The 26480-nt window shown below is 41.0% G+C and overlaps 1 protein-coding gene across 1 annotated transcript; it reads right to left on the reverse strand.

Annotated features, from left to right (window-relative positions):
* Window positions 1-2974: 2974 nt before the first annotated feature.
* Window positions 2975-26480, reverse strand: LOC101859353 (serine-rich adhesin for platelets; the record flags this gene model as incomplete). The annotated part of the gene is given in 11 exon segments (XM_013086530.2): window positions 2975-3375; window positions 4503-4703; window positions 5469-5547; window positions 6122-6223; window positions 8060-8157; window positions 9615-9668; window positions 16367-16459; window positions 18317-18413; window positions 20491-23854; window positions 25744-25880; window positions 26424-26480. Coding segments are annotated over 11 exon segments (4347 nt in total), but the record flags the coding sequence as incomplete, so codon positions are not given.

The following is a 26480-nucleotide window of genomic DNA, read 5'->3' on the forward strand; positions in this document are numbered from 1 at the left end:
GGGGGGACACATACCAATGTGTGAATGATATAAATAATAACAATAGTTATAAAGCTGTAGCCATTAGCAGACAGACAAGCAGACAAAGACAGAACAGACAGACAGACACATACATGTGTGTCTGGGTGAGAGAGAGAGAGAGAGAGAGAGAGAGAGAAAGAGAGAGAGAGAGAGAGACATTCTCAGAAAGTCTGCTTAAAACGTTTCAACAACTAAAATTTTTAACCACTGAATCTTTATTCTAAGATGAATTCCATGGAACCTACATTGGGCATTTATTTTCTATAAACTGAGAGGCAAATATAACACAGCAAGCATCAACTTGCACTAAATTAGAAAAAAAAAAATCAATATAAAGATCAATCAATGAGCAGGATCAATCCAGGCTGAGTGGGACAACACCCAGCAGAAAGACAGAGAGATGCTCAATAAAATAGTCTTCCTGATGCAGAATTCGTGTTTTCCACGAATATAATATATACATATAAATACATACTGTAAACATATTTATATAACTACATTGTATGAGTTACCATGGAAACTATTTTCTTGAGGAACTAAAACTAAAACGAAAGTTTTCCTCTGCAGCTCTTCAGGAATATTTTATGAAAAAAACAACCCATATCAAATGTCATCATTTTCAGGAAAAGTAACATATTTTGAATCTTTCATTTCAATCTTGGACGCTGTTGCATGTAAATAACAATGATATATGATAATCTCCAGGGTTATGTACATAGTGTGCTAACAACAAATCAACAGGTTCACAACATTTAAACTCCTGTCCTTGTAGTGATTTTGCCAGGAACAAAACATCCAAACATTCTTCTCCTTGAGCAAGTGTTTAGCCATAAGCTTAACGGCATTCAAGGGGGTGGGGGTGGTGGAGGGTTGCACACGTAAACCTGAATTAGAGGGAATTTAAGTTTTATTGCCTAAACTATCTCATTCTGGATAAAATGTAAAGCACTTTCTTGTTACATATTTGAAAAAAAGGCCTATCCAAAACAGCTTGCATTGATTCAGCCCATTATGTTTACATAATTTTGTTCTAAATTTTTTTATTTTTTTTTTGGGGTGTTGTTGTTGCTAGGAGTAGGAGGAAGAACCAAAAGTAGGCTGGTCATTAAAAAGTGTGTTTTCCAGACCTTGCTGAGTTATTTTAAAGAAAATTACAATGTATACATTTTTGCTTTGCTGTGTCTGAGTAAGCCTACTGCAAAATTTGTTTTTCGTTGGGTTTTTTTAGGGGAAAAATTTGGCACTTTCAGAAGCTGCTGACATTTCATTGTGCTCTGCACAACATCCTCAGGCACTTCTCCAGCGAACTCATTGCCTGCGACAATTTCCGTAAAACAGCACAAAACAAAATCAGCTGTTAAGTACAAGTTGTACTTTCGTCAATATTTAACAACAACACACAGGTCAGTTGTTGTATTATCTCTTTAAAATAACTGGCAATTCATGAATATAATACAAGTGTCTGCACCTAAAGTAAAATGAAACAAAAAAAGAAATAAAACACCCCTCCCCCCCCAAAAAAAAACCCCAGTTAAAAGCTTAATGCCGCTGACGAATGAAAAAATGATCACCTATCGTATTTCTTCCCTCGCCCTGTTCAGCAGGGTCAAACAAAGGTACTCATTTTACTTTGCGTCAGCGATGTAAATCTGCCTCATCCCCAAATTTCCTCTTCTTCCCTTTGTTTCATTCTCAGTCAACTCCTGAATCTGGCAGGTTGAAGTAATCACAGACTGAAACTGTATAATTAGTATTACGGCAACATAACCAAACAGACCACCACTCATGCCATGCTACTGATTACCCTGTTCATTTTTTTTTTTTTTAAGTCGCTGTTCAACATTTTCATGATCCAGTTCAAGAAACGCTAATGAAATACTCTTCGTACCCGGTACCTAGTGGCAAAATCGGTTCAGTCAGGTTTTGCCAGATTTTCCTCCATGGAGGGAAAAAAGCTATTACTGTGGCACAAACCAAACAGAACCAACGATGACCTTCAAGAACAAACCCGTTTGTTTTCAAGGCTGCAAGTAGGGAAATCGGTTTGAGGCAGGGGTCTTTTTAAAGTGTGCACTGAAACCGCCAGAAACTGATCCTCCGATGGGCAAAGCCTATGAGACAAGCTAGAGTGCAAGCTGCCGTTTTAAAGGCGATAAAAAAAATACTAACATGCTGACAAGACCTTTTGCGGTCCATGGCCAGGTACCCATTCTCACTCAGGTGAAGAGAGGAAAATTGGTGTTAAGTGTCTTTCCCAAGGACACAATGTCAGGAATGAGGCTCGAACCCCCCCGAACCCGCAATCTGATGATACTACGAGTCCGGTAGCCTGATTACTAGACTACAGACGCCACATTAAGACACTGTCTAAGAGGACCAACTAAATTAGGGTTGCCATTCTATCCTTAAAAATGGGAGGTTGTCTTGAACAGGTCTGACCGTATTTTCAAATGTGACAAGAACAGGTTTAGACAATTTATTTTTTCACACACCTCAACAAGCCGGAATCATCAGTCACAAAAATTAAATAAACAAGAGTCAAAGTAACAGCCAGACAGGGCACCTTCCAAGAAACTAGCAGCAAACAAAGTAACATCATGATGGCCTAAAGTCAGTGAAACTAGCAAACATTTCACATGCCAGCGCAGAGAAATCAAACAGATCTGACAAAAATCCCTCAAGCTTGTAGCCATAACCCTATGGGCCCTATCCCCCTGAGCCCTATAGGACCTGTGTTTGCTCTTGAATTCCATTGGGATAAATGTCAAGATTTGCACCACTAAACAAAAAGGCGAGTATTAACTGGGGCAGAGATTAAGGTACAGTATGCTCTGGCGTGTATTTATCATTATCCATACAGTTAAGCACAATGTTGTTATTATCTATCCAGCCCTTGAGCATGCTGCAAAACAACAGCAGGCACACACCCCCCCCCCCCACCCCCCGAGCTTCATGCACATCTCATAATCCCGAGCAGTAAATCACCAGCCATATCATCTCCCTGATCTCACAGCAAACGTTGTACACCCCCATCCACACAATTTATAGTTTTAAAACGGGATAAACTTGCCGTTTTTCTCCAGAGATATGTACAATGACTGAAAACAGTTGTTTTTTTTTTTTTAACCCCCCCCCCCCTCCCCAATCCACATAATTTAAATAGTGTAAGAGGCGACTGCTTCCACCCTGCACAACAGGGCAAATCTGTCTGCTTCACATCAAAGATCTGTACAATAGAGAGCACCGTGGATGGATGAGTAGGTGGGACAGTTCACACAATTACGACAAATCATCGTCTCATGTTCTTCCTCATCTGTAAAGCTTTGGCCATCATGGGAGGAGTCGCCTTCATCACTGGGTAAAGGAAAAAAAAAAAAACCCTCCATAAAACAATTTTAAAAACATTGTTTATGTATGTAGGCTTTTCTTTGATTAAGTATGTACATAATATGTTACCGTATGACATGGTGAACCAAATAAAAAGAGGAACTGTTTCAATAAATTTTTTATTTCTACTCACAGTGATACTAGCAAAATAAGCTTATTCATGTTACAGTATGTACATACGTATGACATTGCCAACCAAATAAAAAGAGGAACTTCGTATCATTAAAAAGTTTTTGTTTTTACTCACAGTGATAGAAGCACAAAAAAAAAAGCTATCATCACTTTCATTACCAGTGTAGCATTAGTCGTGCCATGCAGATGACAAATAAAAGATCTTCTCTTTTTACTTTCATCTCAGCTTTCACAGAATCTACCATACAGAAAACTGATATTATAAAATTTGCATCCAGGATAATTTGAACTGCCATCGCTTTAAATATGAGGGAAACTCCGGCTAAACACTAATGCGACTTTTGACCTTGAGTGAAAATGTTTTTTTGTTTTTTTCAAGAATACTATATTTATAATTTATAGCTGGTTAAAGCCCCCCCCCCTCCCCCCCCCCTTTTCTCTTATTTAAAAAAAACAACATCCATAGAACTGATGAATTTCACAGCAGACAATCTTCATATAAGTAACATTTCGCTACCTTAGAATTACAAAGTGTTCTAGACCTATCCGACTTTTTTTTACCGTTTTCAGTTACTAAGACCACGACATCGGAAACCAAATGTTCCCTCTGCTCTATCAAACTCGTAAAAATATTAAGAGCCGTTATCAAGATATTCAAAGACTAGCATTCGAAAAAGTATGACATGTTGTGAAACTCAAATATTTTTATGTCAAATTTCTCAAAACTAGGTACTGAGCAGATTCATCATCATCATCATCGACTAAACAATTCCCCTTTTTCTTGAAACATAACAATTTGCACCATGTCAACACATTTTTATATAACCTACAAATATCGACACCAAAATCAGGAAACAAGACAACAACAACAACAAACCCCCCCCCCCCCCCCCCCCCCCCAAAAAAAAAGGTACTGAGCAGATAGAACTTAGTAATTCTAGGTTAGCCATTTATAGACTTACTTCTCGCACGGTCGTCCATCGGGTTGTGAGCAGGGACTAGAGTGCTGGGCCGGTACTGTTTGAGGCCAGAGCTCGAACCCTTGACGTTGGGGTTTCCTTTGGTTCTGATAATGCAGCTCGTCCCGAAGCGTTTCTGTTGACGCAACACTTCCCTGGGCGGTTTAGCCACGGAATCCACAAATGCCAACTTGGCTTTGCGACCTGCCAGTGGAATATTTCGGATGCCAGTCAGGAAACAAAGTATAGCATATGACATCATGACAATATCGTCCTAAGCAGGTCAACTTTTTTTTACTTTATCAAAGACAAATATGCCACACTAAGAACCACCGTTAAGTGGGAGGGAAAAAGAAGGACAGACCGACAAAAACATTTCTGAGGCATCCTGGTGAAATCAGGCGCTCGCCAAAATAATGAAAGTGAAGAAACTGGCATTTTTCCGAAGGTTTGTGAATTTTTATCGAATTTCTGTTGTTGGCCAAACAAGTTTCAGCCTATTAGAAAACACGTTCTTGTGGGGAGTTTACTGAAAAATGCTGAATAAAAGGATAAAAGACGTAAATTATAAGTTTCCACGGACTTTCAAGCTAAGGAAATAATAAAGCTTTGGCAGCCACTTCTTCGTTAATTTTGCCTCTGAAACCAAGCGACCCCCCACCTCCTTCCATTGCCAATATTTTGACTTGTATCCAAGATAAATTATGTTGTTTTTTTAATCGAAAGCAAGGCAAATGGACAGGCTTTAAGATGATACTAATAACTTCATATACCAAAAAATTGACGAGCGCCCGATTCCACCGCGTCGTGACACATTTATTATTTATCTGAAGCATCAAGTAAAGTATGAATATCAAATTTAGCTAGGTAGCTCCCGTCTTTCTGTCGGGATAGCATATCCATTCAGCTCAGAAAGGCAGGGTCGTATACTGAAGCTAGTTTGAAGCATCCAACAACTATTTGCCATACCTGCTTGTCCCTTCACGATAGAGGCTGACATGCTGGCCTTGAGTTTCTGGTACTTTTCTTGTCTCTCTTCATGCCTTCTCTAGATTCAAGGGAGGAGAGAGGAGGGGAAGAAATATAGGTACGTTAACTAAAGCATCTTTCCATTTTCTCAAAAAGGTGTTCAGTTAACAACAGCAGATCATATCACGTGGGGATGCAGAGAAATATAAAAGTGACTTATCAAATTTTGAAAACTAAGTCAAAGTCGATTTTCCATCACAAAAATGCCCAAATTGGATGCACAGATGCTGGCACACAAGAGTCAACTGCCTGGGAGACGAGTTCATCACAACCTGTTATGCTGCTTCAACTTTCTCCCTGCTTTTACATCCTTTATTCGTTACTTTACTCAAGAGCTATATCAGCCCCCAAAAATGTTCACTTAAAAGTATTAAGAGTAAAACCTACTGAGATGAACACCCACTGCAGAAAAAACAACAAAAAGCAAACAATCTTTATCAAACTCCCCAATCGATTTCACGATCAAAATGAGAACTTTCTGCTCACTTTTAACTGATGTTAAACTGAAAGACTCAAGCACTGACCCTAATCTAAAACAAGTCCCCAATGTATTTGAGCATGACTTCATCACAAAAGTAACAACGGTCCCTTACCAAGTAGAGTTCCCGCCAGCTCTCCATTTCATCTGGACGACTGCCGCGAAACTCTCTGTGGCACAAACTCTCCCACAGCTCATCAGAGTCCTCGAGGAAGTGCTGAAATATACACAGAATGGCATAAGCCTTTTGATGTTTTTTTCGGTAAGTGTTTTACGGTGCTCGCAACTGCATAAGGTCATATGAGCAAGCGGGACACATTAAACTTTTTCAGTTGGTAGAAAATTTTGCATTTTTGCCCGGGTGGCGGCTGCAGCCTGCTCTTATCGATTTTAGAGCGCCAAGGGATCTTTAACGTGCGATTTTTCGCCCTTGTCCTAGAAGGCTAGGTGTAGAACTTTCCTACCAGAAGATCAGGGGTGTGGCTGAAAGACAGCAGTAAGAAGGAGCCAAGGAGTAGCAGTAGAAAGGCTGCAGAAAGAGCCAGGACCCCAGAGGAGGGGGGCAAAGGAGGTGAGGGGATGGGGGCAGAAAAAGAGATGAAAGCAGACCACAGAACATTGCTAAAGAGCAGGACATTTTTCCGTCGTTACCCGGATTCAAACCCCGGACCTTTGAATGACAGGCCAACCCCTTAACCTCAAGGCCACGAGAGCCCCCCAAATGGCATGGTAAACTACAAGCAGTACGCACTACACAATACAAGTGAAATTACTTTAGTTTATGAAACCCAATGGAAACGTATTTCGGTTTTTCCCATGAAAGAAATGTGATAACAAAAAAATGGAAAACAAATTTTAAAAAATCAACTAAGTAAGACAACAGTAGTATAATTAAATAATGAAGGTGACCAAGAGTATCATTGATATCAGGCTTACTCTACTCACCTCTCTAGCTTCAACAGCACAAAGTCTGCTTCAACTATCAAGGCACCCAGAAAACAGCGGGTCATTTACAAGAGTGTGACAAACATACAAAAGAAATAGAGGAAAAAAGATGATAGTAAGGATTAAGAAAGAAAAAGCAGCAGTTCCCCGTTTGCAGTTCAGGCACAGTTATGAGCATGACATTGATGAATCAGCCCATTTACAATTACAATTCTACTGTGCATAAGAACATGGTTGGTTAATGTCCCCCCTTTGGGAATAGCCTCAAGACGCTTCAATCACAAGCACCGCCCCGGGGGGTGATTGTCGAGGAGATAAGTAGTTGTCTTAGACAAGTGGACATCTTAGACAGTGTTATTAAACTTCATAAAAAACCACAACTGGGAAGTGATCCTTTAGGCAGGTTATTGTCTTGGACAGGTGCCCGTAAGAACAGGTGCAAATGTACCACCACCTGTCTGCCAGGATGGTGCTCTCCACTCAACTACTCAAGTTAACTATGACATGAAGACTCAAAGCTGCCTGCCTCCTACACGATCTAAATTGTGTCGATAGTTGTGTAAAATACTTAGAAGAAACAAACCGCTACCCAAGAATTACAAAGCTCTATTTGCTCAGCACCCAGTTTTGAGAAATTTGACGTTAAAAATTTCCGAGTTTCACAACATGTAAAAATTTTTCTAATGCAATTCTTTGAACATCTCGATAACGACTCCGAATAATCTTAACATTTCGATAGAGCAGATAGAACATTTGGTTTCTGACTGATTCAAGGTCTGAGTAACTCAGAACGGCCATAAGTGTCAGAACATTTTCATTTAAAGTGGGTGAAATTTATTTAACCCTATCCGTAAGCCCTGGGGTCATTTTGTACCCCCAGGGCTGTATTCTTCACATTTTAGAATACTTCTAGTGCGAAGATTTCTTTGAAACTTTCAGTATTTCTCAAAAAATTATTTTGACAGACAAAGCGTACAGATTGGATTAACGAGTAAATTTCCTCTTTGGAAAGTAGTGGCACAGAGTTCCCCATGTCGTATGGATACGATACTAAAACACGACGTACGGATAGGGTTAAAACAGAGACAAAAAAAATGAGCGGACGTACCGGGTTAAAATCTTCCAGCTGATACAGCTGCTGAGCTGTGGAGCGTTCCAGGACAGGCTTCAGGATACTGTAAGGAATTCCTCCCACATAGTCGATGGCTGCCATAGAGGAGGTTTGAGTTATAGCCAGCTCAAATTGGCAAGATAATGATCGTATGTGAAGCATTGTGGTGAAATCAGGCGCTCGTCAAAATAACAAAATATGTACAATTTCCAGGTCATCAACCTTTGGAAATCATCAAACTGTGGGAGCCATTTTCTTACTAATTTTACGCCTGGCACCAGGTGACCCCCATCTCCTTCAGTCACATATACCTCAGCCTCTATTAAAGATAGATATTTTTTCAACACAAGCAAGACAAATGAACAATCTGTAAGATGAAACTAATAACTCCACATACCCCAAAATTGACGAGCACCTGATTCTACCACGTCATGACACACAGAGGTAAGGGACTCTCTCTTGAACAGAGACTCAAGTCAAAAAGGGGAAGAGAGTTTGGAGTGTGTAGAACATAGAATTCTTTACAAGTAAATGGTCATTAACAAATGAAAAAAAAATTTAAGCAGGGGCAAATAAAAATTTTGTTCCAACATTTTTTTTCTTAAAATTTGCAGCTGGCAGCAAATTCATCTACAAGAAGTTGAGAGATATAGGGAATCCCTTTTTATTACTGGAACAAATTACCAAAATTCCCTTTTAACTGCACGAACAATTTAATTACAGAGATTATGCGTGTAAGTAGTTAGGGAGAGATGGAGGGAGGGATAGAGAGACAAAGAGAGAAAGAAAATGTGATGTGTTGTTTGTCGCTGAGAGCACATATTTTGTGCCTCTTTTTGTTTGTTTGTTTGAGTGAAGAGAAGCACATGGAGACAATAACAGCCATTTAGTGCTGGGTAAAAGTAAGACAGACAGACAGAAACAACAGAGGGAAAGTAAAGAAGTAGGACCTACCAGTGTTGCCCTCCAACCACCCATGACAAATTTTGGGCCTCAGAAGCTGATGAAAGCACATGGTCAATTTCTTCCAAGTAGGGATCAATTACGCGCACAGTATCCTAGCTCATCTTATTGGAACAACATTTACAGGGGAAATGTTCTACAACCCTTGTTCTTTAGTCATTGTAAGAGTTTTACGGCACTTGCAACACAATAAGGTCACACAAGTGCCGAAGATTAGAGGTGTCAAAAGAGAGTAACATGCACAAAAAAAGGAGGAGAGATGAGGACGATAGAAATTTGATAGGAAAGAAGGAGGAAAACACACCAGAGCACATGCCAACCACTCACCAATAAGGTCATATAAGTGCCGAAGATTAGAGGTGTCAAAAGAGAGTAACATGCACAAAAAAAGGAGGAGAGATGAGGACGATAGAAATTTGATAGGAAAGAAGGAGGAAAACACACCAGAGCACATGCCAACCACTCACCAATAAGGTCATATAAGTGCCGAAGATTAGAGGTATTACAAGAGAGTAACATAAACACACCAAAAAAAACCCACACCAGAGCACCCGCCAACCACCCACAGCCCTTGTTCAGAATAACTTACCATCAATGTTCTCAATCAAGACCTGCATGCACAAGTCATAGAGTGACTTGACCTCTGGGGAGAAATAAAAAAAATATACACCATGAATGTTTTAGGTTTTGCTAGAATTCTATGTTTCTCCCTTTTTAACCTGAGCAGCCACTGTCCAACCAAGATGAGTTGGCCAAAGGTGAGGGGCTGGAGGAAAAGAGAGAGAAAGAAGGAATGAAATTCTTCCTCTTCCTCTCCTTTAGTAAGTGTTGAATAACACTTGCAATAAGATTAGATCATATAATATAAGTGCCGAAGATTAGAGGTGTTACAAGAGAGTAACAAACACACAAACAAACAAAACATTTTTTTAAACACCCAAAAAACAAAACAAAAACAAACAAAAAATTGAGGAGAGATAAGGACAAAAAATGTTTGATAGGAGAGGAGGAGCAAACCATACGGGAGCACCCGCCAACCACCCACTCTTCTTCTTCTTCTTCGTTGTCAACGACAGTCTGGTTGTCAATTCAGTATTTGTGCAGCAGACACAGTTTTCTCTCTGGCAGTGTAATAATAATAATAATAATAATAATAAAAATTATTTCTCTAGCGCCCACTCCCGTGTGAACACAGCTCTAGGCGCTTTACATAAATGAATGACCGAACAATATTCACGCACGCACATGCACACACACACACACACACACTCATGGACACATTACACACACTCACGTGCACACATGTGCACACAACTGCACATCAAACACACGCACGCACACACACACACACACCTACTGGCTTATCACATGCGCATGCTTACACATCATTACGAAATGAGCACATACAAATACAGTCAAACCTGTGTAAGACGGCCACCCACTGTCAAGGAGAAAAGTGGCCGTAAAAGACAGGTGGCCGTCTTGGGCAGGACTGATCAAGATAAAGAAAACAAACCATTCCCATCTGAGGCCCATATCGAAAGTAGCCCCATTATGTTGTCTTTGTTGGTGTTGTTGTTGTTGGTTTGTATTTCGTTTGTAATTTTTATTTTGTCGCTGATTTTGCACAAGGGTGACAATAAAACGAAATGTGTCAGACAGGGAGTACTATGGTAAAAAAAACACATGAGTCGCCACCACTCGGAAAACAAGGGACGCTTCTGTAACAAGTTCATGTTGACGTCCTTTGTTACTTTGTTACAGACTGGGTTAACAGTGACCTCTCATCTCACTTACGATTTGTGTATGAGTTCTGGGCGAGGCTTATGGGTTATGAGGCATCACACACTTACCTCACCAGCAGCTGAAAATTGGTAGCTATTGGTCAACAGTGGGAGGGGCCTACGCAACATGATCGGTTGGAGGGACTACCTAACAACAACGACAGGTGAGTGAATTATGGCCAATGCACAATTTATGACAAAACGTAATGGAGTCAGTAAGGTGACCGTCTAAGACAGGTATTATTGCTTAGTATGATAGGGGTTGTGTGTTAAATTATGGTGGCCACGGCCAATTTGGACAGGTGCCCGATTTACACAGTTAAATAATATAGAAAAAACGCATGGGGGGAAATGGAAAGTGGCCGTTTGTACAGGTGGCCGTCTTATAGAGGTGGCCGTCAGGGCAGGTTCGAATGTACATAATAAAATAATATACACAGTGTAGTATAAATATTGCTTGTAATGTCTGTACTGTACTCTTAAGGTTATGAGGAATGAAATAAATTCAGTTAGTTGGGTATACCAATCCTCATAATTCATTAGCACACTACTCGCTAGCATCCGCGTACCAACAACAATGGCCTAATCATACGAGTAGTATCCCCAGTTCTTGTTAGAGTCAACTATGTGGTTATTTTGAGTAAAGAGAAAAACATCAACACAATAATCGTCATTTAATGCATGGGATATGTGCTGTTTTAGTTTTAGTAAGATTTGCACTGCACTTGCAACACAACAAGGTCATATAAGTGCCAAAGATTAGAGGTGTTACAAGAGAGTAACAAACAGAAAAAAGAAGGAGGGGAGATAAAGACGACAGATGTTTGATAGGAAAGAAGAAGCAAACAACACCAGAGCACCCACCAACCACCCACCTGGAAATGTGCAAGAGAGGCCGAGACCATAGAGAAAAAGAAAAGAAGAAGAAGCTATCAGTGGCTCCCACCCTTCGACCACCCGCTAGACAATGTATATCCATGGACAATTCTTACCACAAAAAGCCCAACACAAGTCTAATAAAGGGGGAAACTCCTCATGGCTATCTTAACAGTAGCGAATGCGAAGGCACAATGAGAATATTCTTTGTTTTAGCAAGTGTTTTGCGCCACTTGCAATACAATAAGGTCATATAAGTGCTGAAGATTAAAAGTATTACAAGAGAGTAACAAACAAACAAAAGAAGGAGGGGAGTTAAGGACGACAGGTGTTTGATAGGAAAGAAGGAGCAAACCACACCAGAGCATCCGCCAACCACCCACATGGCTTTCTGAACAGAAGCTTAGAAATGAAAGTGAAGTTCACAATGAGAACATTCATCGACACTAAGTGTTACAAGAAGATTTAGGCTGTGCGAAAATACTGAAAGTGACACTGAGTGCTCTATTACGAGGACATCGATGACCATTCCCAAACACTGAAAGGGGTAAAAACAACACGGAGCTGACATACTAAAAAAGAAAACTGGAACCTTGAACTTTACATAGAACAGCACCCCCATGATTGGCAGAAATAAGTAAAACAAAAGACCAATCTACAACATGAAACGTACAAAAGTCATAGAGTCGTTGCAAAAAATTTCAAGGGGCACAAATGTGCAAAATGCACGTATCTGTAAACACAAGTAAAAATCCCTTCATTCTTCTCGTGCCTATCACAATCATAAACTTTTCGTAATCATAAGTCTTGAAACATAAAACTACATTAAATGCGGAAAATGTTTACAATTAGTAGCCACTAATCCATAACAAAATAGGGTAGTGCTGTTTGTGTTGGGATAGTTAGTGCCACACCTTGGGGATAGTTTGTGGCATACGTTTAGTTTTACTACGAGTTTTACGGCACTTGCAACACATTACAGTCATATAAGTGCCGAAGATTAGAGGTGTTACAAGAGAGTAGCGTACACAAAAAAAGGAGGAGAGATAAGGACGATAACTGTTTGATAGGAAAGAAGAAGCAAACCACACCAGAGCACCCGCCAACCACCCACTGGGACAGTTTGTGGCGCAAAAGGGCAATAAACACGGGGCAGGTTCTGTGATCATCTTTTAAAGTTCTTTTTTACAGTTCAGTTAGGGTAAAAAGAAGTTCAATAGCAGAAAAATGGTCATTTATAACAAACAATTAAAATAGTGACTGCATTTATGCAAGGCATAATCATGCTCTATAGTGTATGCTCTTTCTGCTTTGCAACCATTATTACCCCGGTATACCCTACTAAAGAGGGTGTGGCGGCGGAGCGGCTAGTGTGCTCGTCTCCAAAGCGGAAAGTCCGGTTCGAGCCTCAGTTCGGATACAGATTTTTTTCGCTCCCTACTGCCCACCCAGCAGTAATGGGTGCCCGACTTCGAGTTAGGGAAGTAAAGGTGGCATGGAAAGGAACTGGCCACCCTACCACAATATATGCCGAAGGCCCAGGAAGTTGTCTCACTAACAAGGCAATCCCCAATGTCCGGATCGGAAGCGGGAACAACTTTACTTTACTTTACTTTATACCCTAGAATACTCCGAAACGTTTTCGGCTCGTTGGGACCTACTTGTGGCACCTTCCAACCACCCATTGAGTTATGAAACAGGGAATAAAATAAACTTCTGATCTTGAACTGTAACAATAATGATAACAACAACAACAATAAAAAATAATAATAATAATAACAACAACAACAATAATAATAATAATGATGAATCAATGTTTATCCGTCAATGTCTTCTTTCTAGTAAGAGTTTTAGGGTACTTGCGATACAATAAGGTCATATAAGTGCCGAAGATTAGAGGCGTGACAAGAGAGTAGCATACACAAAAAAGAAGGATGAGAGATTAGGATGATAGATGTCGGATAGGAAAGAAGGAGCAAACCACACCAGAGCACCTGCCAACCACCCACAAAAAAGCACACAATATGGCCGGACTATGACAAAAGCACACACTGACCCAGCACAACATAACACTTTGACATTGCACCATCAGTCTTAACCATCTTAAAACTGGAGCAAAAATCGGCAATCTGGCAATCAGACACCTCCATTCTGCTAAATCACGCAGAACCATATGAGTGTAGTTTAAGTACGAGTCTTATGGCACTTGCAACAAAAAAGGTCATTTCAGGGCCGAAGATTAGAGTTGTTTCAAAACAGTAGCTTTACTTTACTTGTATCCGCCGCTTATACCGTTTTGGGTGTCCTGGGAAGAAAGAGACGTCTCTCTGCCACCAGCCGAAGAGCTTGGGTCAGGGGGATGCCATGAGTTGTTAGTGTATCCCTGACACAAACACTAAAAAGGAGGCACGAAAAGGACGACAGATGTTTGATAGGAAAGAAGGAGCAAACCACAGCAGAGCACCCATCAACCACACAAGAGGTTCATGAGAAGTGTGCGCGGGCTATAAGAGGTTCACCACTAGTCAGCGTGATAATGGTTGCACAAAAAAAAAACAGCAACAAAAACAACAATTAAAAAAAAAGAAGAAAAGAAAAGAGAAGAAAAAGAAAGGAAGGAAGAAAGAAAGAAAGAAAGAAAGAAAGAAAGAAAGAAAGAAAGAAAGAAAGAAAGAAAGAAAGAAAGAAAGAAAGAAAGGCAAAGACGAGACAAAACAACAACGTACAACGGGACAACAATTTTACGGCGCTCGTAACTGCATAAGGTCATATGAGCACCAAGGGGTGGATGTCAACAGAGAAGTCTATACAGGGAATCAGGCCTACTCTGCTCACCTCTCTAGCTTCAACAGCACAAAGCCTGCTTCGACTATCGAGGCCCCCCTGAAATAGCAGCTCACAAGAGTGAGACAAATATGCAAAAGAAGTAGAGAAAAAATGACGATAGTAAGGATAAGGAAAGAAAAAGCAGCAGTTCCCTGTTGCAGTGCAACTGCACAATTATGAGCATGACATTGACAAATCAGCCCATTTACAATTCTACTGTACATAAGAACAGGTTAATGTCCCCCCATTGGGAATGGCCTAAAGACAATTCCGTCAGTGGCACCGTAGGGGGGGGGGGGGGGGGAACAACATACAATGGGACAACAATAAAAGCAAAGTGACACACATATGACATATGACACAAAGACGCAAACCCTTGCAGAGTTTCCTAGACACAGATAGATGAACACCAACGTACCTTCTGCCAGGGGTAAGAGTACGATGGATGAACAAGAAATGAAACCAAATGAAGGCAAAATGTAAACAAAGTACATGTAAGTACATTTACATACTGGTACAAAGTAGTTTTAGTTTTAGTACGTGTTTCACGGCACTTGCAACACAATAAGGTAATATAAGTGCTGATTATTAGAGGTGTTACAAGAGAGTAACAAACACAAAAAAAGAAGGAAAGGATATATGTACAATAGACGTTTGATAGGAAAGAATAAAGAAGCAAACCAAACTAGAGCACCCGCCAGTCGACTTTCTGCCATGTGCGCCGTTGACTCAAAAAGTATGGCCCTATGGCATGGTTTGGGTTCTACGCTCACTTTCAACATGGTACGGTAATTTAGGAGGCAAGACCTCCGAATTTAACATCCATCTCCAATAAAACTGAGCCAAGTAGGTGGAGAGCCTAAAACAATTCCCAGAACAACCTTACTTCAAGATTCAAGAAAGTCCCGTCTAGGATTCAAACCATGGTAACCCGCACCATAACGAAGAAAGACATTAACCCGATTAACCCTATCCGTATGTCGTGTTTTACTATCGTATCCATACGACGTGGGGAACTCTGTGCCACCACTTCCAAAGAGGAAATTTATTCATTAATCTGATCCGTACGCTTTACATAGCAGTCTGTCAACATGATCTTTTGAGAAATACTTTAAGTTTCAAAAAGATCTTCACACTAAAAGAATTCTAAAATGAGAACAATACAATCCCTGGGATACAAAATGACCCAGGTATACGGATAGGGTTAAATGAGATATCAGTGCACAAAGCTCTAAAGCGGTAGTGAAAGAAAATAAAATCATTACCACACTGATAGCGTCAATTAGATCTTTCGACAAAAATACAGAATTATAGGATCTTGACTCTTCTGAAAAGACAATTCGACATCACACACACGCTTCATCCACTTTATTAGTGTACCAAAATTGATTGTAAACAGACTGCTTGGCGTCGGTGACCTAGTGGTTAGGCTACCGGGCGCGTAATCGTGAGATTGCGGGTTCGGGGATTTGAGCCTCAGCTCAGTCTGACATTGTGTTCTTGGGATAGGCAGTTGACACGAATTTTCCATTTGGCTCTGTCCTTTCAGAGACGGACATTAAACTCAGAGGTCCCGCCGCTTAAATAACCTAAAAGTATTGATAGAGGCGTTAAACCTATACCATTTCACCATTTTTGTAAATGTTAAAATTGATTGTAAATGTTCTATACCACGATCAATACAATAGTTTGATCTTTTAGGAGGCAGGCTGCTATAATAATGCCTGTCATAACTTACCCTAGCTGGGAAAGAGAGAGAGGAAACTATACAATATATTTTCTCTCTCTCTCTCCCCCTCCCCCTTTCCTCTTACCTACCACATGCACAGCCAAAACATGACAACAAAACACCAACCTGTGACACCGTGCTTCCTCCCGGAATACACCTGGGTCCTGACCTGGATCTTTGTGCCGATCTCATCTGGATCCACAAGAGGAGCTGACATTTCTGGACAAGAAAAAAAAAAAACACACAAAAAGGTGACAACTTTGTTGGGTTTTTTAAATGGTATACAGTACAGTGAACAAGTTCTGAAATGCTATGTATGATCAACCCTCAACAGAAATGTGGTTTCTTCAGAGACTGCTAAGAGTATCGTGGAAAGAAAAGAAATCAAATGAGGTAGTGCTTGATGAAACCCACGTGGGACGCTCACTGTTAAAAAAACAATCAGGCAACGACAAATGCAGTTCTTGAGACACCTGAAGAGACACAAGGGTCTTGAACATCTAGCTCTCACTGGCAAAATTGAAGGCAAGCGAGGCAAGGGTAGGCCCAGAGCAACCTACTCGGGGAACCTGAACAAGTGGGTGACAGGGAAAGATCAGGGAAACATAGCTTTTTTTAAGAGCATCTGAGCAAAGGAATGAATGGAGAACCATGATCAATGATGTCTGTCGCAGATCTGGCACTGGATGATGATGATACAGTGAACCTCTGTATTTTGAAAACTTACATGACTTGTTTCGTGTACAGACACTTCCTCTTTAAATTTTACATCATCGTTGTCAGAAAAGTGTGTCACAACACCATAAAATCAGATACTCTTCAATTTTTGGAGTATATGGAGTTATTCTTATACACTTGAAGCTTGTTCATTAATCTTGCTTTTTATGAAAAATATATGCATGTACCTTGAACAGAAGTCGAGATATTTGAGATGTGAATGAGATGGGGGGGGGGGGTTGCCTGATGTCAGGGGTTAAATAAGCCTGAAAGTCGCCACCAAAGTATGATGACTTTCAAACCTCGAGCGTCCTTAGAAACAGATAATTTACATTTTTTATGCATTTGATCTACGCCTTTTTCAGCAAAATCCACACATATACGCTCATATATATTATGTCTGTAAGTGGACATAAATGTGCTGAGGTGCCCCCCCCCCCCCCCCCCAATAGATATAAATTGCCCAACAGGCAGAAAAATGTCATTTTCTTCCATTTCATTCTTTTAGTTTAGTTTTAGTAAGAGTTTTACGGCACTTGCAACACAATAAGCTCATATAAGAGCCAAAGATTAGAGGTGTTAAAAGAGAGTAACAAACACAAAAAAAGGAGGAGAGACCGGGACGACAGATGTTTGGTAGGAAAGAAGGAGCAAACCACACCAGAGTACCCGCCAACCACCCACATTTCATTCTTTTGACGAGAGCCTGATTTGATCATGATGCCACACAAGCAATGGAGGCGGAGCACTATGCCCCTATGACACACTGACTGTGGGACCCAGCACCAGCCTGGCAAGACGCAACATCCCAGGAGACCCATGCTAATGTTCAATGAAAACAAAACAAATCTCTCCTTCAGATCAAGTTCATGTCTTCTATACTTTTTAGTTTTTGTTTTAGTTTTAGTAAGAGTTTTACGGCACTTGCAACACAATGAGGTCATATAAGTGCCGAAGAATGGAGGTGTTACAAGAGAGTAACGTACACAAAAAAGAAGGAGGAGAGATAAGGACGACGATAGACTTTTGATAGAAAATAAGGAGCAAACCACATCATAGCACCTGCCAACCAACCACAAAAAATTTCTCTACTTCATGACAAGTTCCTGTCTTCTATACGTAGCAGCATAACTCTTCTACTTAAGATTCAAGTTCACATCTTCTATGCCCATTTAGCGCTGGTAAAAACTAAGACAGACAGACAGACAGAAACAAGAGAAGGAAAGTAAAGACGTCAGGAGAATCTATCAGTGGCACCCTCCAACCACCCGCCAAAACCACTGCGCCACCATATATGTCCAACAGAACACACAAAAATTAACATTGTCCCGTCTGCTTCAAAGAGGACAAACTACTGACCGTGCTCCGGTTCATCTCGGAAGTAAGGGTTGAACCTCAAAGGCTTGTAGTCTGCACGCGGCTCCGGCAGTGCGCCAAGAATGTCCATTGAAGAGACCTGGAGGGGGTGAGGGTAGGACAAAATCAGGGGCGGGGGTAGTAGGCCTTTTAGTTTTGATAAGCACTTTATGAGTTTTAATAAACGCTTTATGATGGTGCTTGCAACACAATTATGAAGTTCATATATGTGTGCCGGAGATAAGAGATGTTACAAGAGAGTCACAAACACACAAAAAAAATAAATGTTTTTGAGTACACAGAAGCACATCGACATAATAATGGTCATTTAGTGCTGAGAATAAGGAAGACAGACAGACAGACAGACAACGGGGAAAGTAAAGAAGTAGAACCTGCCAGGGGCACCCTCCAAGCACCCGACAAAAAAAAAAGAAGATAGACACATATGCACAATGACATTTACTGCTGAGAAAGAGTGGGTGAGAAGAGACAAAATAATCAACACAGTAATGATTACTAAAGTGCAATGGAAATAGCAAGACATAGAAGGAGGAAACAACAGAAGAAAAGAAAAAAAGGTAGACAGAAACAATGGAGAGAGAGAGAGAAACAATAGACCTAGTAGTGGTGCCGCGTTCATCTATCAACCCATCACTTTCTCCGAAACAGGAGAGGATAACAGTGATACTCAGTTTTAGTTTTAGTTTTAGTAGAGGTTTTACGGCGCTCGCAACTGCAAAAGGTCATATGAGCGCCAGAAGATTAGATGTGTTACAAGAGAGTAACAAACATAAAAAAAGGAAAAGGGGAGAAAAGGACGATAGATGTTTGATAGGAAAGAAGAAGCAAACCACACCAGAGCACCCGCCAACCACCCACTGGTGACACTCAAACAGAGTAGAAATAGCAGACCACGCCAGAATGACCATCAACAACTATAACCGGGAGGGAAAGAGAAGAGGGGAAACAAAGTATCTATACATAAGTTGCTTGATCCCAAAGAGAAAGTCTTATGTACCACCGAGGAAACATTTATACATGTAATAAATGAATAGTGAGATTTTATCATAAAAAACACTTCCATATCATTACCCATATCCTTAAACACACAGGTCCATGCATACATATATATATATGAAACACACACACACACACACAAGCAAAAACACTTGCACAATTTGTTCCTTTGCTGGAAAAATTAGCAATACAAGCAGTCAAAGGTGTGCAATTAAGATGTATCAGACAAGAGCAAAAAAAATCTTGTTTCCTTTTACAAGAGGCAAAGCCATTCCCACATGGGGGGGAAAGTAGAAACTTTGGGTAAGTGTCCTTTAAAACTTTTTCCCAGGGGACTCGACCTCTCAACTTTTTACCTTTAGAAGGTAGGTATGTCCAGCAAACAAACCACTGAGTACATTAGTACATATGCAAGACCACAGACACAATCTTGTGTTTGTTCTTTCTTAAGCTCATAACTTGGTAGTAGTAGGAAGGCATCCTTTGTAAGTCTCACTTCTTTTCCATTTATGCTTGTGGTCATGAGGACATCTGATTGAGAGAGCATGCATAAGAGTACAGTTTGCATACGAGTGTGGATCAGAAAGTGAGAATGCATGACGAATGAGAGCCTCTGACGAGAAAGCCTATGCTTTGACAAAGTTGTTTTAGTTTTAGTAGAGTTTTTACAGCGCTCGCAACTGCATAAGGTCATATGGGCGCTAAGGGGTGGATGTCAACAGAGAAGTCTTTGCAAGGCTGCAAGGAATCAGGCTTACTCTGCTCACCTCTCTACCTTAACACAGCACAAAGTCGGCTTCGACTATCAAGGCACCCCGGAAATAGCGGATCACAAGAGTGTGACAAACATACAAAAGAAGTCGAGGCGGAAAAATGACGATATTAAGGATTAGGAAAGAAAAAGCAGCAGTTCCCTGTTGCAGTTCAGGCACATTTATGAGCATGACATTGTTGAATCAGCCCATTTACAATTCTAATGTGCATAAGAACAAGTTTATGTCTCCCCTTTGGGAATGGCCTAAAGAAACTTCAGTCTGTGGCACCGCCCATGGGGGGGGTGGGGGAGTGTGACTGAGCCACACATTATATTGAGAGCATACTGTACAGCAGTACTTTGCTCTCTGGATTATAATACGTTCAAGTTCATCTCGCGTACTTACCACATTCGATGGTTTCGGAACAGACAGTGAAGCGGATGATAATGAAGAGGATCCTCCCCTATCCGCCCTGACCTCAGCCCTCTCCGACTTCCCCGTCTTCAGACCGCTGCTGCTGCTATTAGGTGTCAGTTTCTGCCGGGGCGACTTCTGTGAGCTTTTAGACGAACTCTTCCCTTTCTTCACAAACTTCACTTCATCAAAGTTTAAAAAGTCCTCGAAAGACATCCCGGCATCAGTCTCTTCAGGAGAAGCGGGATCCTCAGGAACATCGGCGGGCACCTCGTCTAAATCCACCTCCATATGTCTATCCGTGGATATTTTGACTTTGTTATGTTTTCTAGAGTGATCTTTGCTACGATGATCCTTGTTGTGCTGAACGGCTTCCGATGTTTTCGACTTCTTGCTGCTGTGAGAATTTGACATTCTCCCAGCAGAAGTCTCAGTTGCAAAATTCTCACCACTCGGAGGGGGAGTCGGAGAGACAGACGTTGATCTAGGCGCTGCTTTGCGAATGGGAGATTTCGGTTCCGGTTTGATGAGAACAGCATCGGAGAAAAAATCTTGCTCAAAATCAACAGTAGTTCCAGATTCTGCCAGTTTGCGTTTTTTGCGATTGGATGATGAGTGAGACGATGAAGAGGAGGAAGATTTATGGCTCGCACTTACATTAGACTTTGACGAGTCTCTTTTTGTTTCCTTTGAATTTGAAGAATCTGATTTGTGATGAACGCTTTCCTTCGCACGAGAACTGTGTTTAATATCTGTACCAGTAGAGCTATATTTGGAATGCTCTGTCCCTTTCACAAGAGGTGAAGGAGACTGTTTGTGTTCTTTATGCTTTTCACCAGAACTACTAGTCTTACTATGCTGTTTGTCTTTTGAAGAGGATGATGAAGATGACTTAGACTGAGAATGATTTTTGTGATTCGATGACGCTGATGAAGATTTGTGATGATTGCGTCTGCTTTCCCCAGTGGACAGGCCAGGATCACCTTGTTCCTTAGTGACTGTGGTGGACGAGACAGACGATTTGTGATGCCTGTGGTGAGAGGAGCTACCGTCGTCTCTTTGCCTCGAGCTTGAAGACGCTGACAATTTATGGCGCTCTCTGCCGTCAGCATTCTCCGACCGGCTCAATTTGTCTACCCCGTCATGCCGAGTTTTAGATGACCCTGAGACATATTGTTCTTTATCTTTTGAACGAGAGGACGAACTCGAACGGTGGGTTTTGTCCCCTGAGGAAGAAGATGATGTATGACTTTTGTGAGGAACAGAGCTCTTTTCATACGAAGACCCAGAGGACTTTGGCTCTGAGTGGTGAGACCTGGACTTTGAGACACTCACACAGTTTGAAGATGAGACACCACTCTTCTGGGATTTTGAATGAGAAAGCGCTGGGGAGGAGGTGGAATCTTTCGTGTGCTTTTTATGAGAAGATGAAGAAGAATGCTGGCGACTTTCACTTTCATCAGAACTTTCAGAACTGGATGATCGAGACCGTTCACTGACATGGGCCGATGACCCAGGCGACGAGGGCCTGTACTTGTCCTTGAGATATGAACTGTACTCATGACCTTCCTCTCCCTGAGAGTTACCATCCTCTTCCTCGTTGGACTCCTCTCGCTTGATCTGGAAATTAGTCGGTGAATAAGGCTCCACCTCATCCTCCGAGTCTGATAGCTTCCTTTCATTTGTAGAATCCACTTCGTTATCTTCTGCGCTGCGATAATGAGGACTTTGAGGCTCAGACTTAATCTTTGCCTCTGAAGGGACATAATCACAGGCATTTTGACCATGCATCCTATCTACTTGCTCTTCTCTCTCAAACTTCTCTTCCTTTACTTTGACTGGGCGAAAGTGGGAGGAGTTTTGATGAGACTGAGCTTCATCTGATGAAAATTGTTGTTTTGACTTAGATGACTGTGATGAAGATGGTGGTGGGATTGCAGAAGATCTAGAGGACGAATGTTTACCAGAAGATGAAGAGGAGGAAGGGTGCTTGTGATGACGGGATGACGATGATGATGATGAAGAGGACGATTTGTGGTGTTTAGCAGAAGAAGAACTAGAGGAAACTGACACTTTATGCTTGTCTGTAGAACGCCCAATAATCTCTTTCTCTTTATCTTCATCCTCACTATCACTAATGCTGTGCTTTTTCCTTTTTCTGTCCACCCCTTTTTTCTCTCCTCTGTCACTCCGATGCTTTGACTCCCCTGTCTCTATTTTCTCCCTACTGCTTCTTGTCGAATCTTTGTGTTCATCTCTACTTCTGGAATGTTTTGAGCTACTATCCTTTCCCTTCGGCTCACCATCCCTTTCTCTTTTCGAGGATTTGGCATCTTTCCCTCCTCCCCTTTCTTTTTCTCCTTTCTTTCTCTCCGCGCCATGAGATGATGACGATGACCTCACCTTTCCCTTCTCCTCCCTCTCCTCCTTCACAACAGTGAGTCCCGCATCACCGGCGGCTTGAGCCAGCATGGCCTTGTAGTAGTCTTCAATCTTTGACGCACCGTGAGAGTCCTCCCCTTCACAGTATGCTTCGTCGCTATCCGTTAAGTCCTCGTCATTATCGTGGGCTGAGCCATGACGGCCCGCTTCTTTGGCTTTCTTACTCGAAGAAGTGCTTTTATCGGTCACTGTTTTGTTCTTGTCTTCCTTTGCTTCAACGCGACGTACTTTACTTGGAACATACTCTTCTTCATCCTTTTCCTTCTTAATATCTTTACTTCTCTTACTAGGTACATATGGCACTTCCTCCTCACGATCTTGTCCCTTCAAAGATTTTTTACTGGGAACATAGCGGTTCTCAGAATCATTTTCATCAGACAACTTTTCCTCTTTGACCTTTTGAGGAACATAGGCCACCAGCTGGGCTCCACTTCCTGGGTCATAGGGCTCATCCTCCGCCTCTTCACTTTCCGACTGTTCGTATTTGTTGATCTTGCTCGGCTTGTACGCCAACTCGTTATCTGAGTCTCTGGTGTGAGAAGCATCGTCGTACCTGCCGCCGACTCTGGTCGGTTCATATTCCTCGTTCTCCGACACACTCGGACGCCTCGACCGATTCCTTGTGTCCTCGTCTTCCTCTGAGGTAGCATTACCCTGGACCTCAGTCCTGCTGCCTTTCTCACTGTGCTCAGCCCCTTCGTCCTGACTACTATCATCTCGTCGAGCCGATTTTGAAGCTGCTACAACTTCTTCTGTCTTCTCCTGTTTTACTTTGACGTTTGAGTAGTCGCTGCGTTCTGAGCGGTGATGCTTGTAACCATTGCGATGATGGCTCTTCTCGTCTCGGTGAGATCGATGTTTACTTGACCCACTTTTGTCACTCCTTCCTGGCTGAGGCTCTGGAGAAGACTTCCTGAAAGAGTAGAAATCATAAAACGGGGGTGAAGACAGTGCCTTTTACCAACTACTTATGTCTCTCACATACAAAATCAAAGATTAATTGTTAAACTCCCTCTGTGGCTCACATTCTTACTGATTAGATTTTTTTTTTTTTTTTTTTTTTTTTTACTTTTCCGATCCAGAGGCCATCTGAGTTCTAGCCCTTCAGCATGAACTGACTGGAATCAAATATGCTAAATATTTTAATCTCAATCAACAAAATTTTAATCTCGAAGGTGGGCTACATCAAACCGGCTTGCCAGGACCAATCCTGCAGTATGGCATACTTCCAAGTCAAGCATAGAGACAGACTCTCGATTCAATATCTTTCAGGGTTGGAACAGAATTCACATCTTTTATGTACAAAGGCAAACAAACCTAACCATCATACCAGGGGCAACCAAAATTTTTTCAAAGTAGACCTGATAATTAAGGGAATGACAATGGCAAGCCAGGTAACTATAGTGTTCAATACAATAAACCGAATAATGGAATTTTTTTAGGGAACCTTATTGATCCAACAAATTTTCCTTTCTCTATTCTTCTTGTTCAAAATGAAAGTAGCTTATGTTAAAGTCAAATGAAGGATTTATCACAGTAAACCCACCAACCTAGCCCACAATTATGTTTCTAAAACTCATCTGGGCATTTTTTTATTTTTTTTAAAAGCAAAAACGACAAATAATTAAACCTTTTGGATTTTGAGTCCGTCAGGACCTTGAAAACAAAACGTTTATAAAAAGATACAGATCAATTTCTTACTTATCACCTTCCTCCATGGCACCTCACAAGGCAAAAATCTTGTCAGTTTGATAGTGTTTGAGCGCGTGAAATTCGCAGCTTGCACTGTATGCTTCCGCGGAAGCTGAGAATGTTTCTGAGAGTTCTCAGAGGGTCTGCAGGGGTAATAATGGTTGTAAAGCGCTTTCAGCATGCTCTTGAGCATGGATATGCGCATATAAATGCAATTATTATTATAATTATATAGTCTCAGAACTGTTTTGTCCAAAGTGTACTTGAGTAAAGAGGCACTATGGAAAAAATAGTTCTGAGGCGACGAGTAGAAAACTACCAACCAAATCATCTTTTCTCAGTCTGTCCAGTTCTTTATCTTGTCTCACTTCACTCATCAATGTCACACTCTTAAACCCTAACACAGCTATATTACAGTTGAGGATTCATTCTTTGTCTGAACAGGAAAAGTGTATTATGTTTGCATGGCTACCTCCAAGCCATGAGGGCAACCAAAGAAACAAGCAAGTCAATCTTCTGGTGAAGGTGGCGTCGGTGGCCTAGAGGTTAGGCTACCGGACTCGTAATTGTGAGGTTGCCGGTTCCGGGCTTCGAGCCGCGGGTCTGAAGTTGAGCCCTTGGGAAAGGCACTTCACACAAATTTTCCTCACTTCACCCAGGTGGGAATGGGTACCCGGTCATAGACAGCGAAAGATCTTGTCAGAATGTTAGTGTTTTAGCGCCTATTTTTGGCCGCTTGCACTGTATGCTTCCCAGGAAGTTGATATTGTTTCAGAGTGCTCTCAGGTCTGCTGGGGTAATAGTATAGACTGTGAAGCGCATAGAGCTTGCTGTTGAGCCAGGATTTGCGCTATACAAATGCTATCTATTATCTATCATTATTAGGCATCCTTGCCAAGTGGGAGAAAAGTGCCACTTTTCAGCAAACAAATTAAGTTAAAAAGTGTTACACAAAACAAAAAGCAGTACAACAAAATGTAATAAACAACATCAAGCTTTAAAAAACAACATTTAATTTCACACTGACGTAAAAAAACAAAATAACCGAAAAAAATTACTATATATGAAATGATTAAGCTGACGATTAAAGAGAAGTAATTCTTCACCTACCTGCTATTTTTACTCTCTGTAAGATGAACCTCTTTTTCAACCAGAGACTTCCATGTGTCTACCACTTTCTTTGCCTTCACACCAACCAGACCTTCCTGTTTGCGATACTTGTTCACCACCTTTCCAATACTTGTCTCCTGTTGTGGACAAAGTGGAAACAACAATTTTTTGGGGTGTCATTTGAGTTTCAGAGAAGGGCAAACAGTACATTTATAGTAATAACATAGACTTCGGACATTAGGCAAGTAATGAATGGTTAAGCCAAACAGACTAGGTCGAAGTAGATTAATCAAAACATTTCCTTAAAAGATTGGTAACAAAAGTAATAATAATGCTCATTTATAATAGGCATTTCAGATGTCAGTCCACAGTGCTTTATATTGTTAAGTACAAGCAAAACAAAACCAACCATTTTATACAAGCAGACAGTTCAGCATAACAATACTACTATTAAAGGCAACACAACACTCTCTCTCTCAAAAGAAGTTTTTTTTAATGGTAATGTATATCATGTTGCAATACCACAATCACAACCCTTCCCCATAACTGCTTTACGTATCATATTTCTGTGATTTAAGTCCAAGCGCTTTACAATAATTTTGTTATAATCCATCTTTTTTATCTTGAACTAAATTTTATTGAGAATACAAAGTAAATTTCTAACTTTTATACATTCTCACCTGAAGTATTGAGATAGTAACAGGTAAGCGCTGAAGTTTTCCAAGAAGCTGAAGCAA

The sequence above is a fragment of the Aplysia californica genome, unplaced genomic scaffold (genome assembly GCF_000002075.1).
Source record: "Aplysia californica isolate F4 #8 unplaced genomic scaffold, AplCal3.0 scaffold00476, whole genome shotgun sequence".
Classification (NCBI taxonomy): Eukaryota; Metazoa; Mollusca; class Gastropoda; order Aplysiida; family Aplysiidae; genus Aplysia; species Aplysia californica.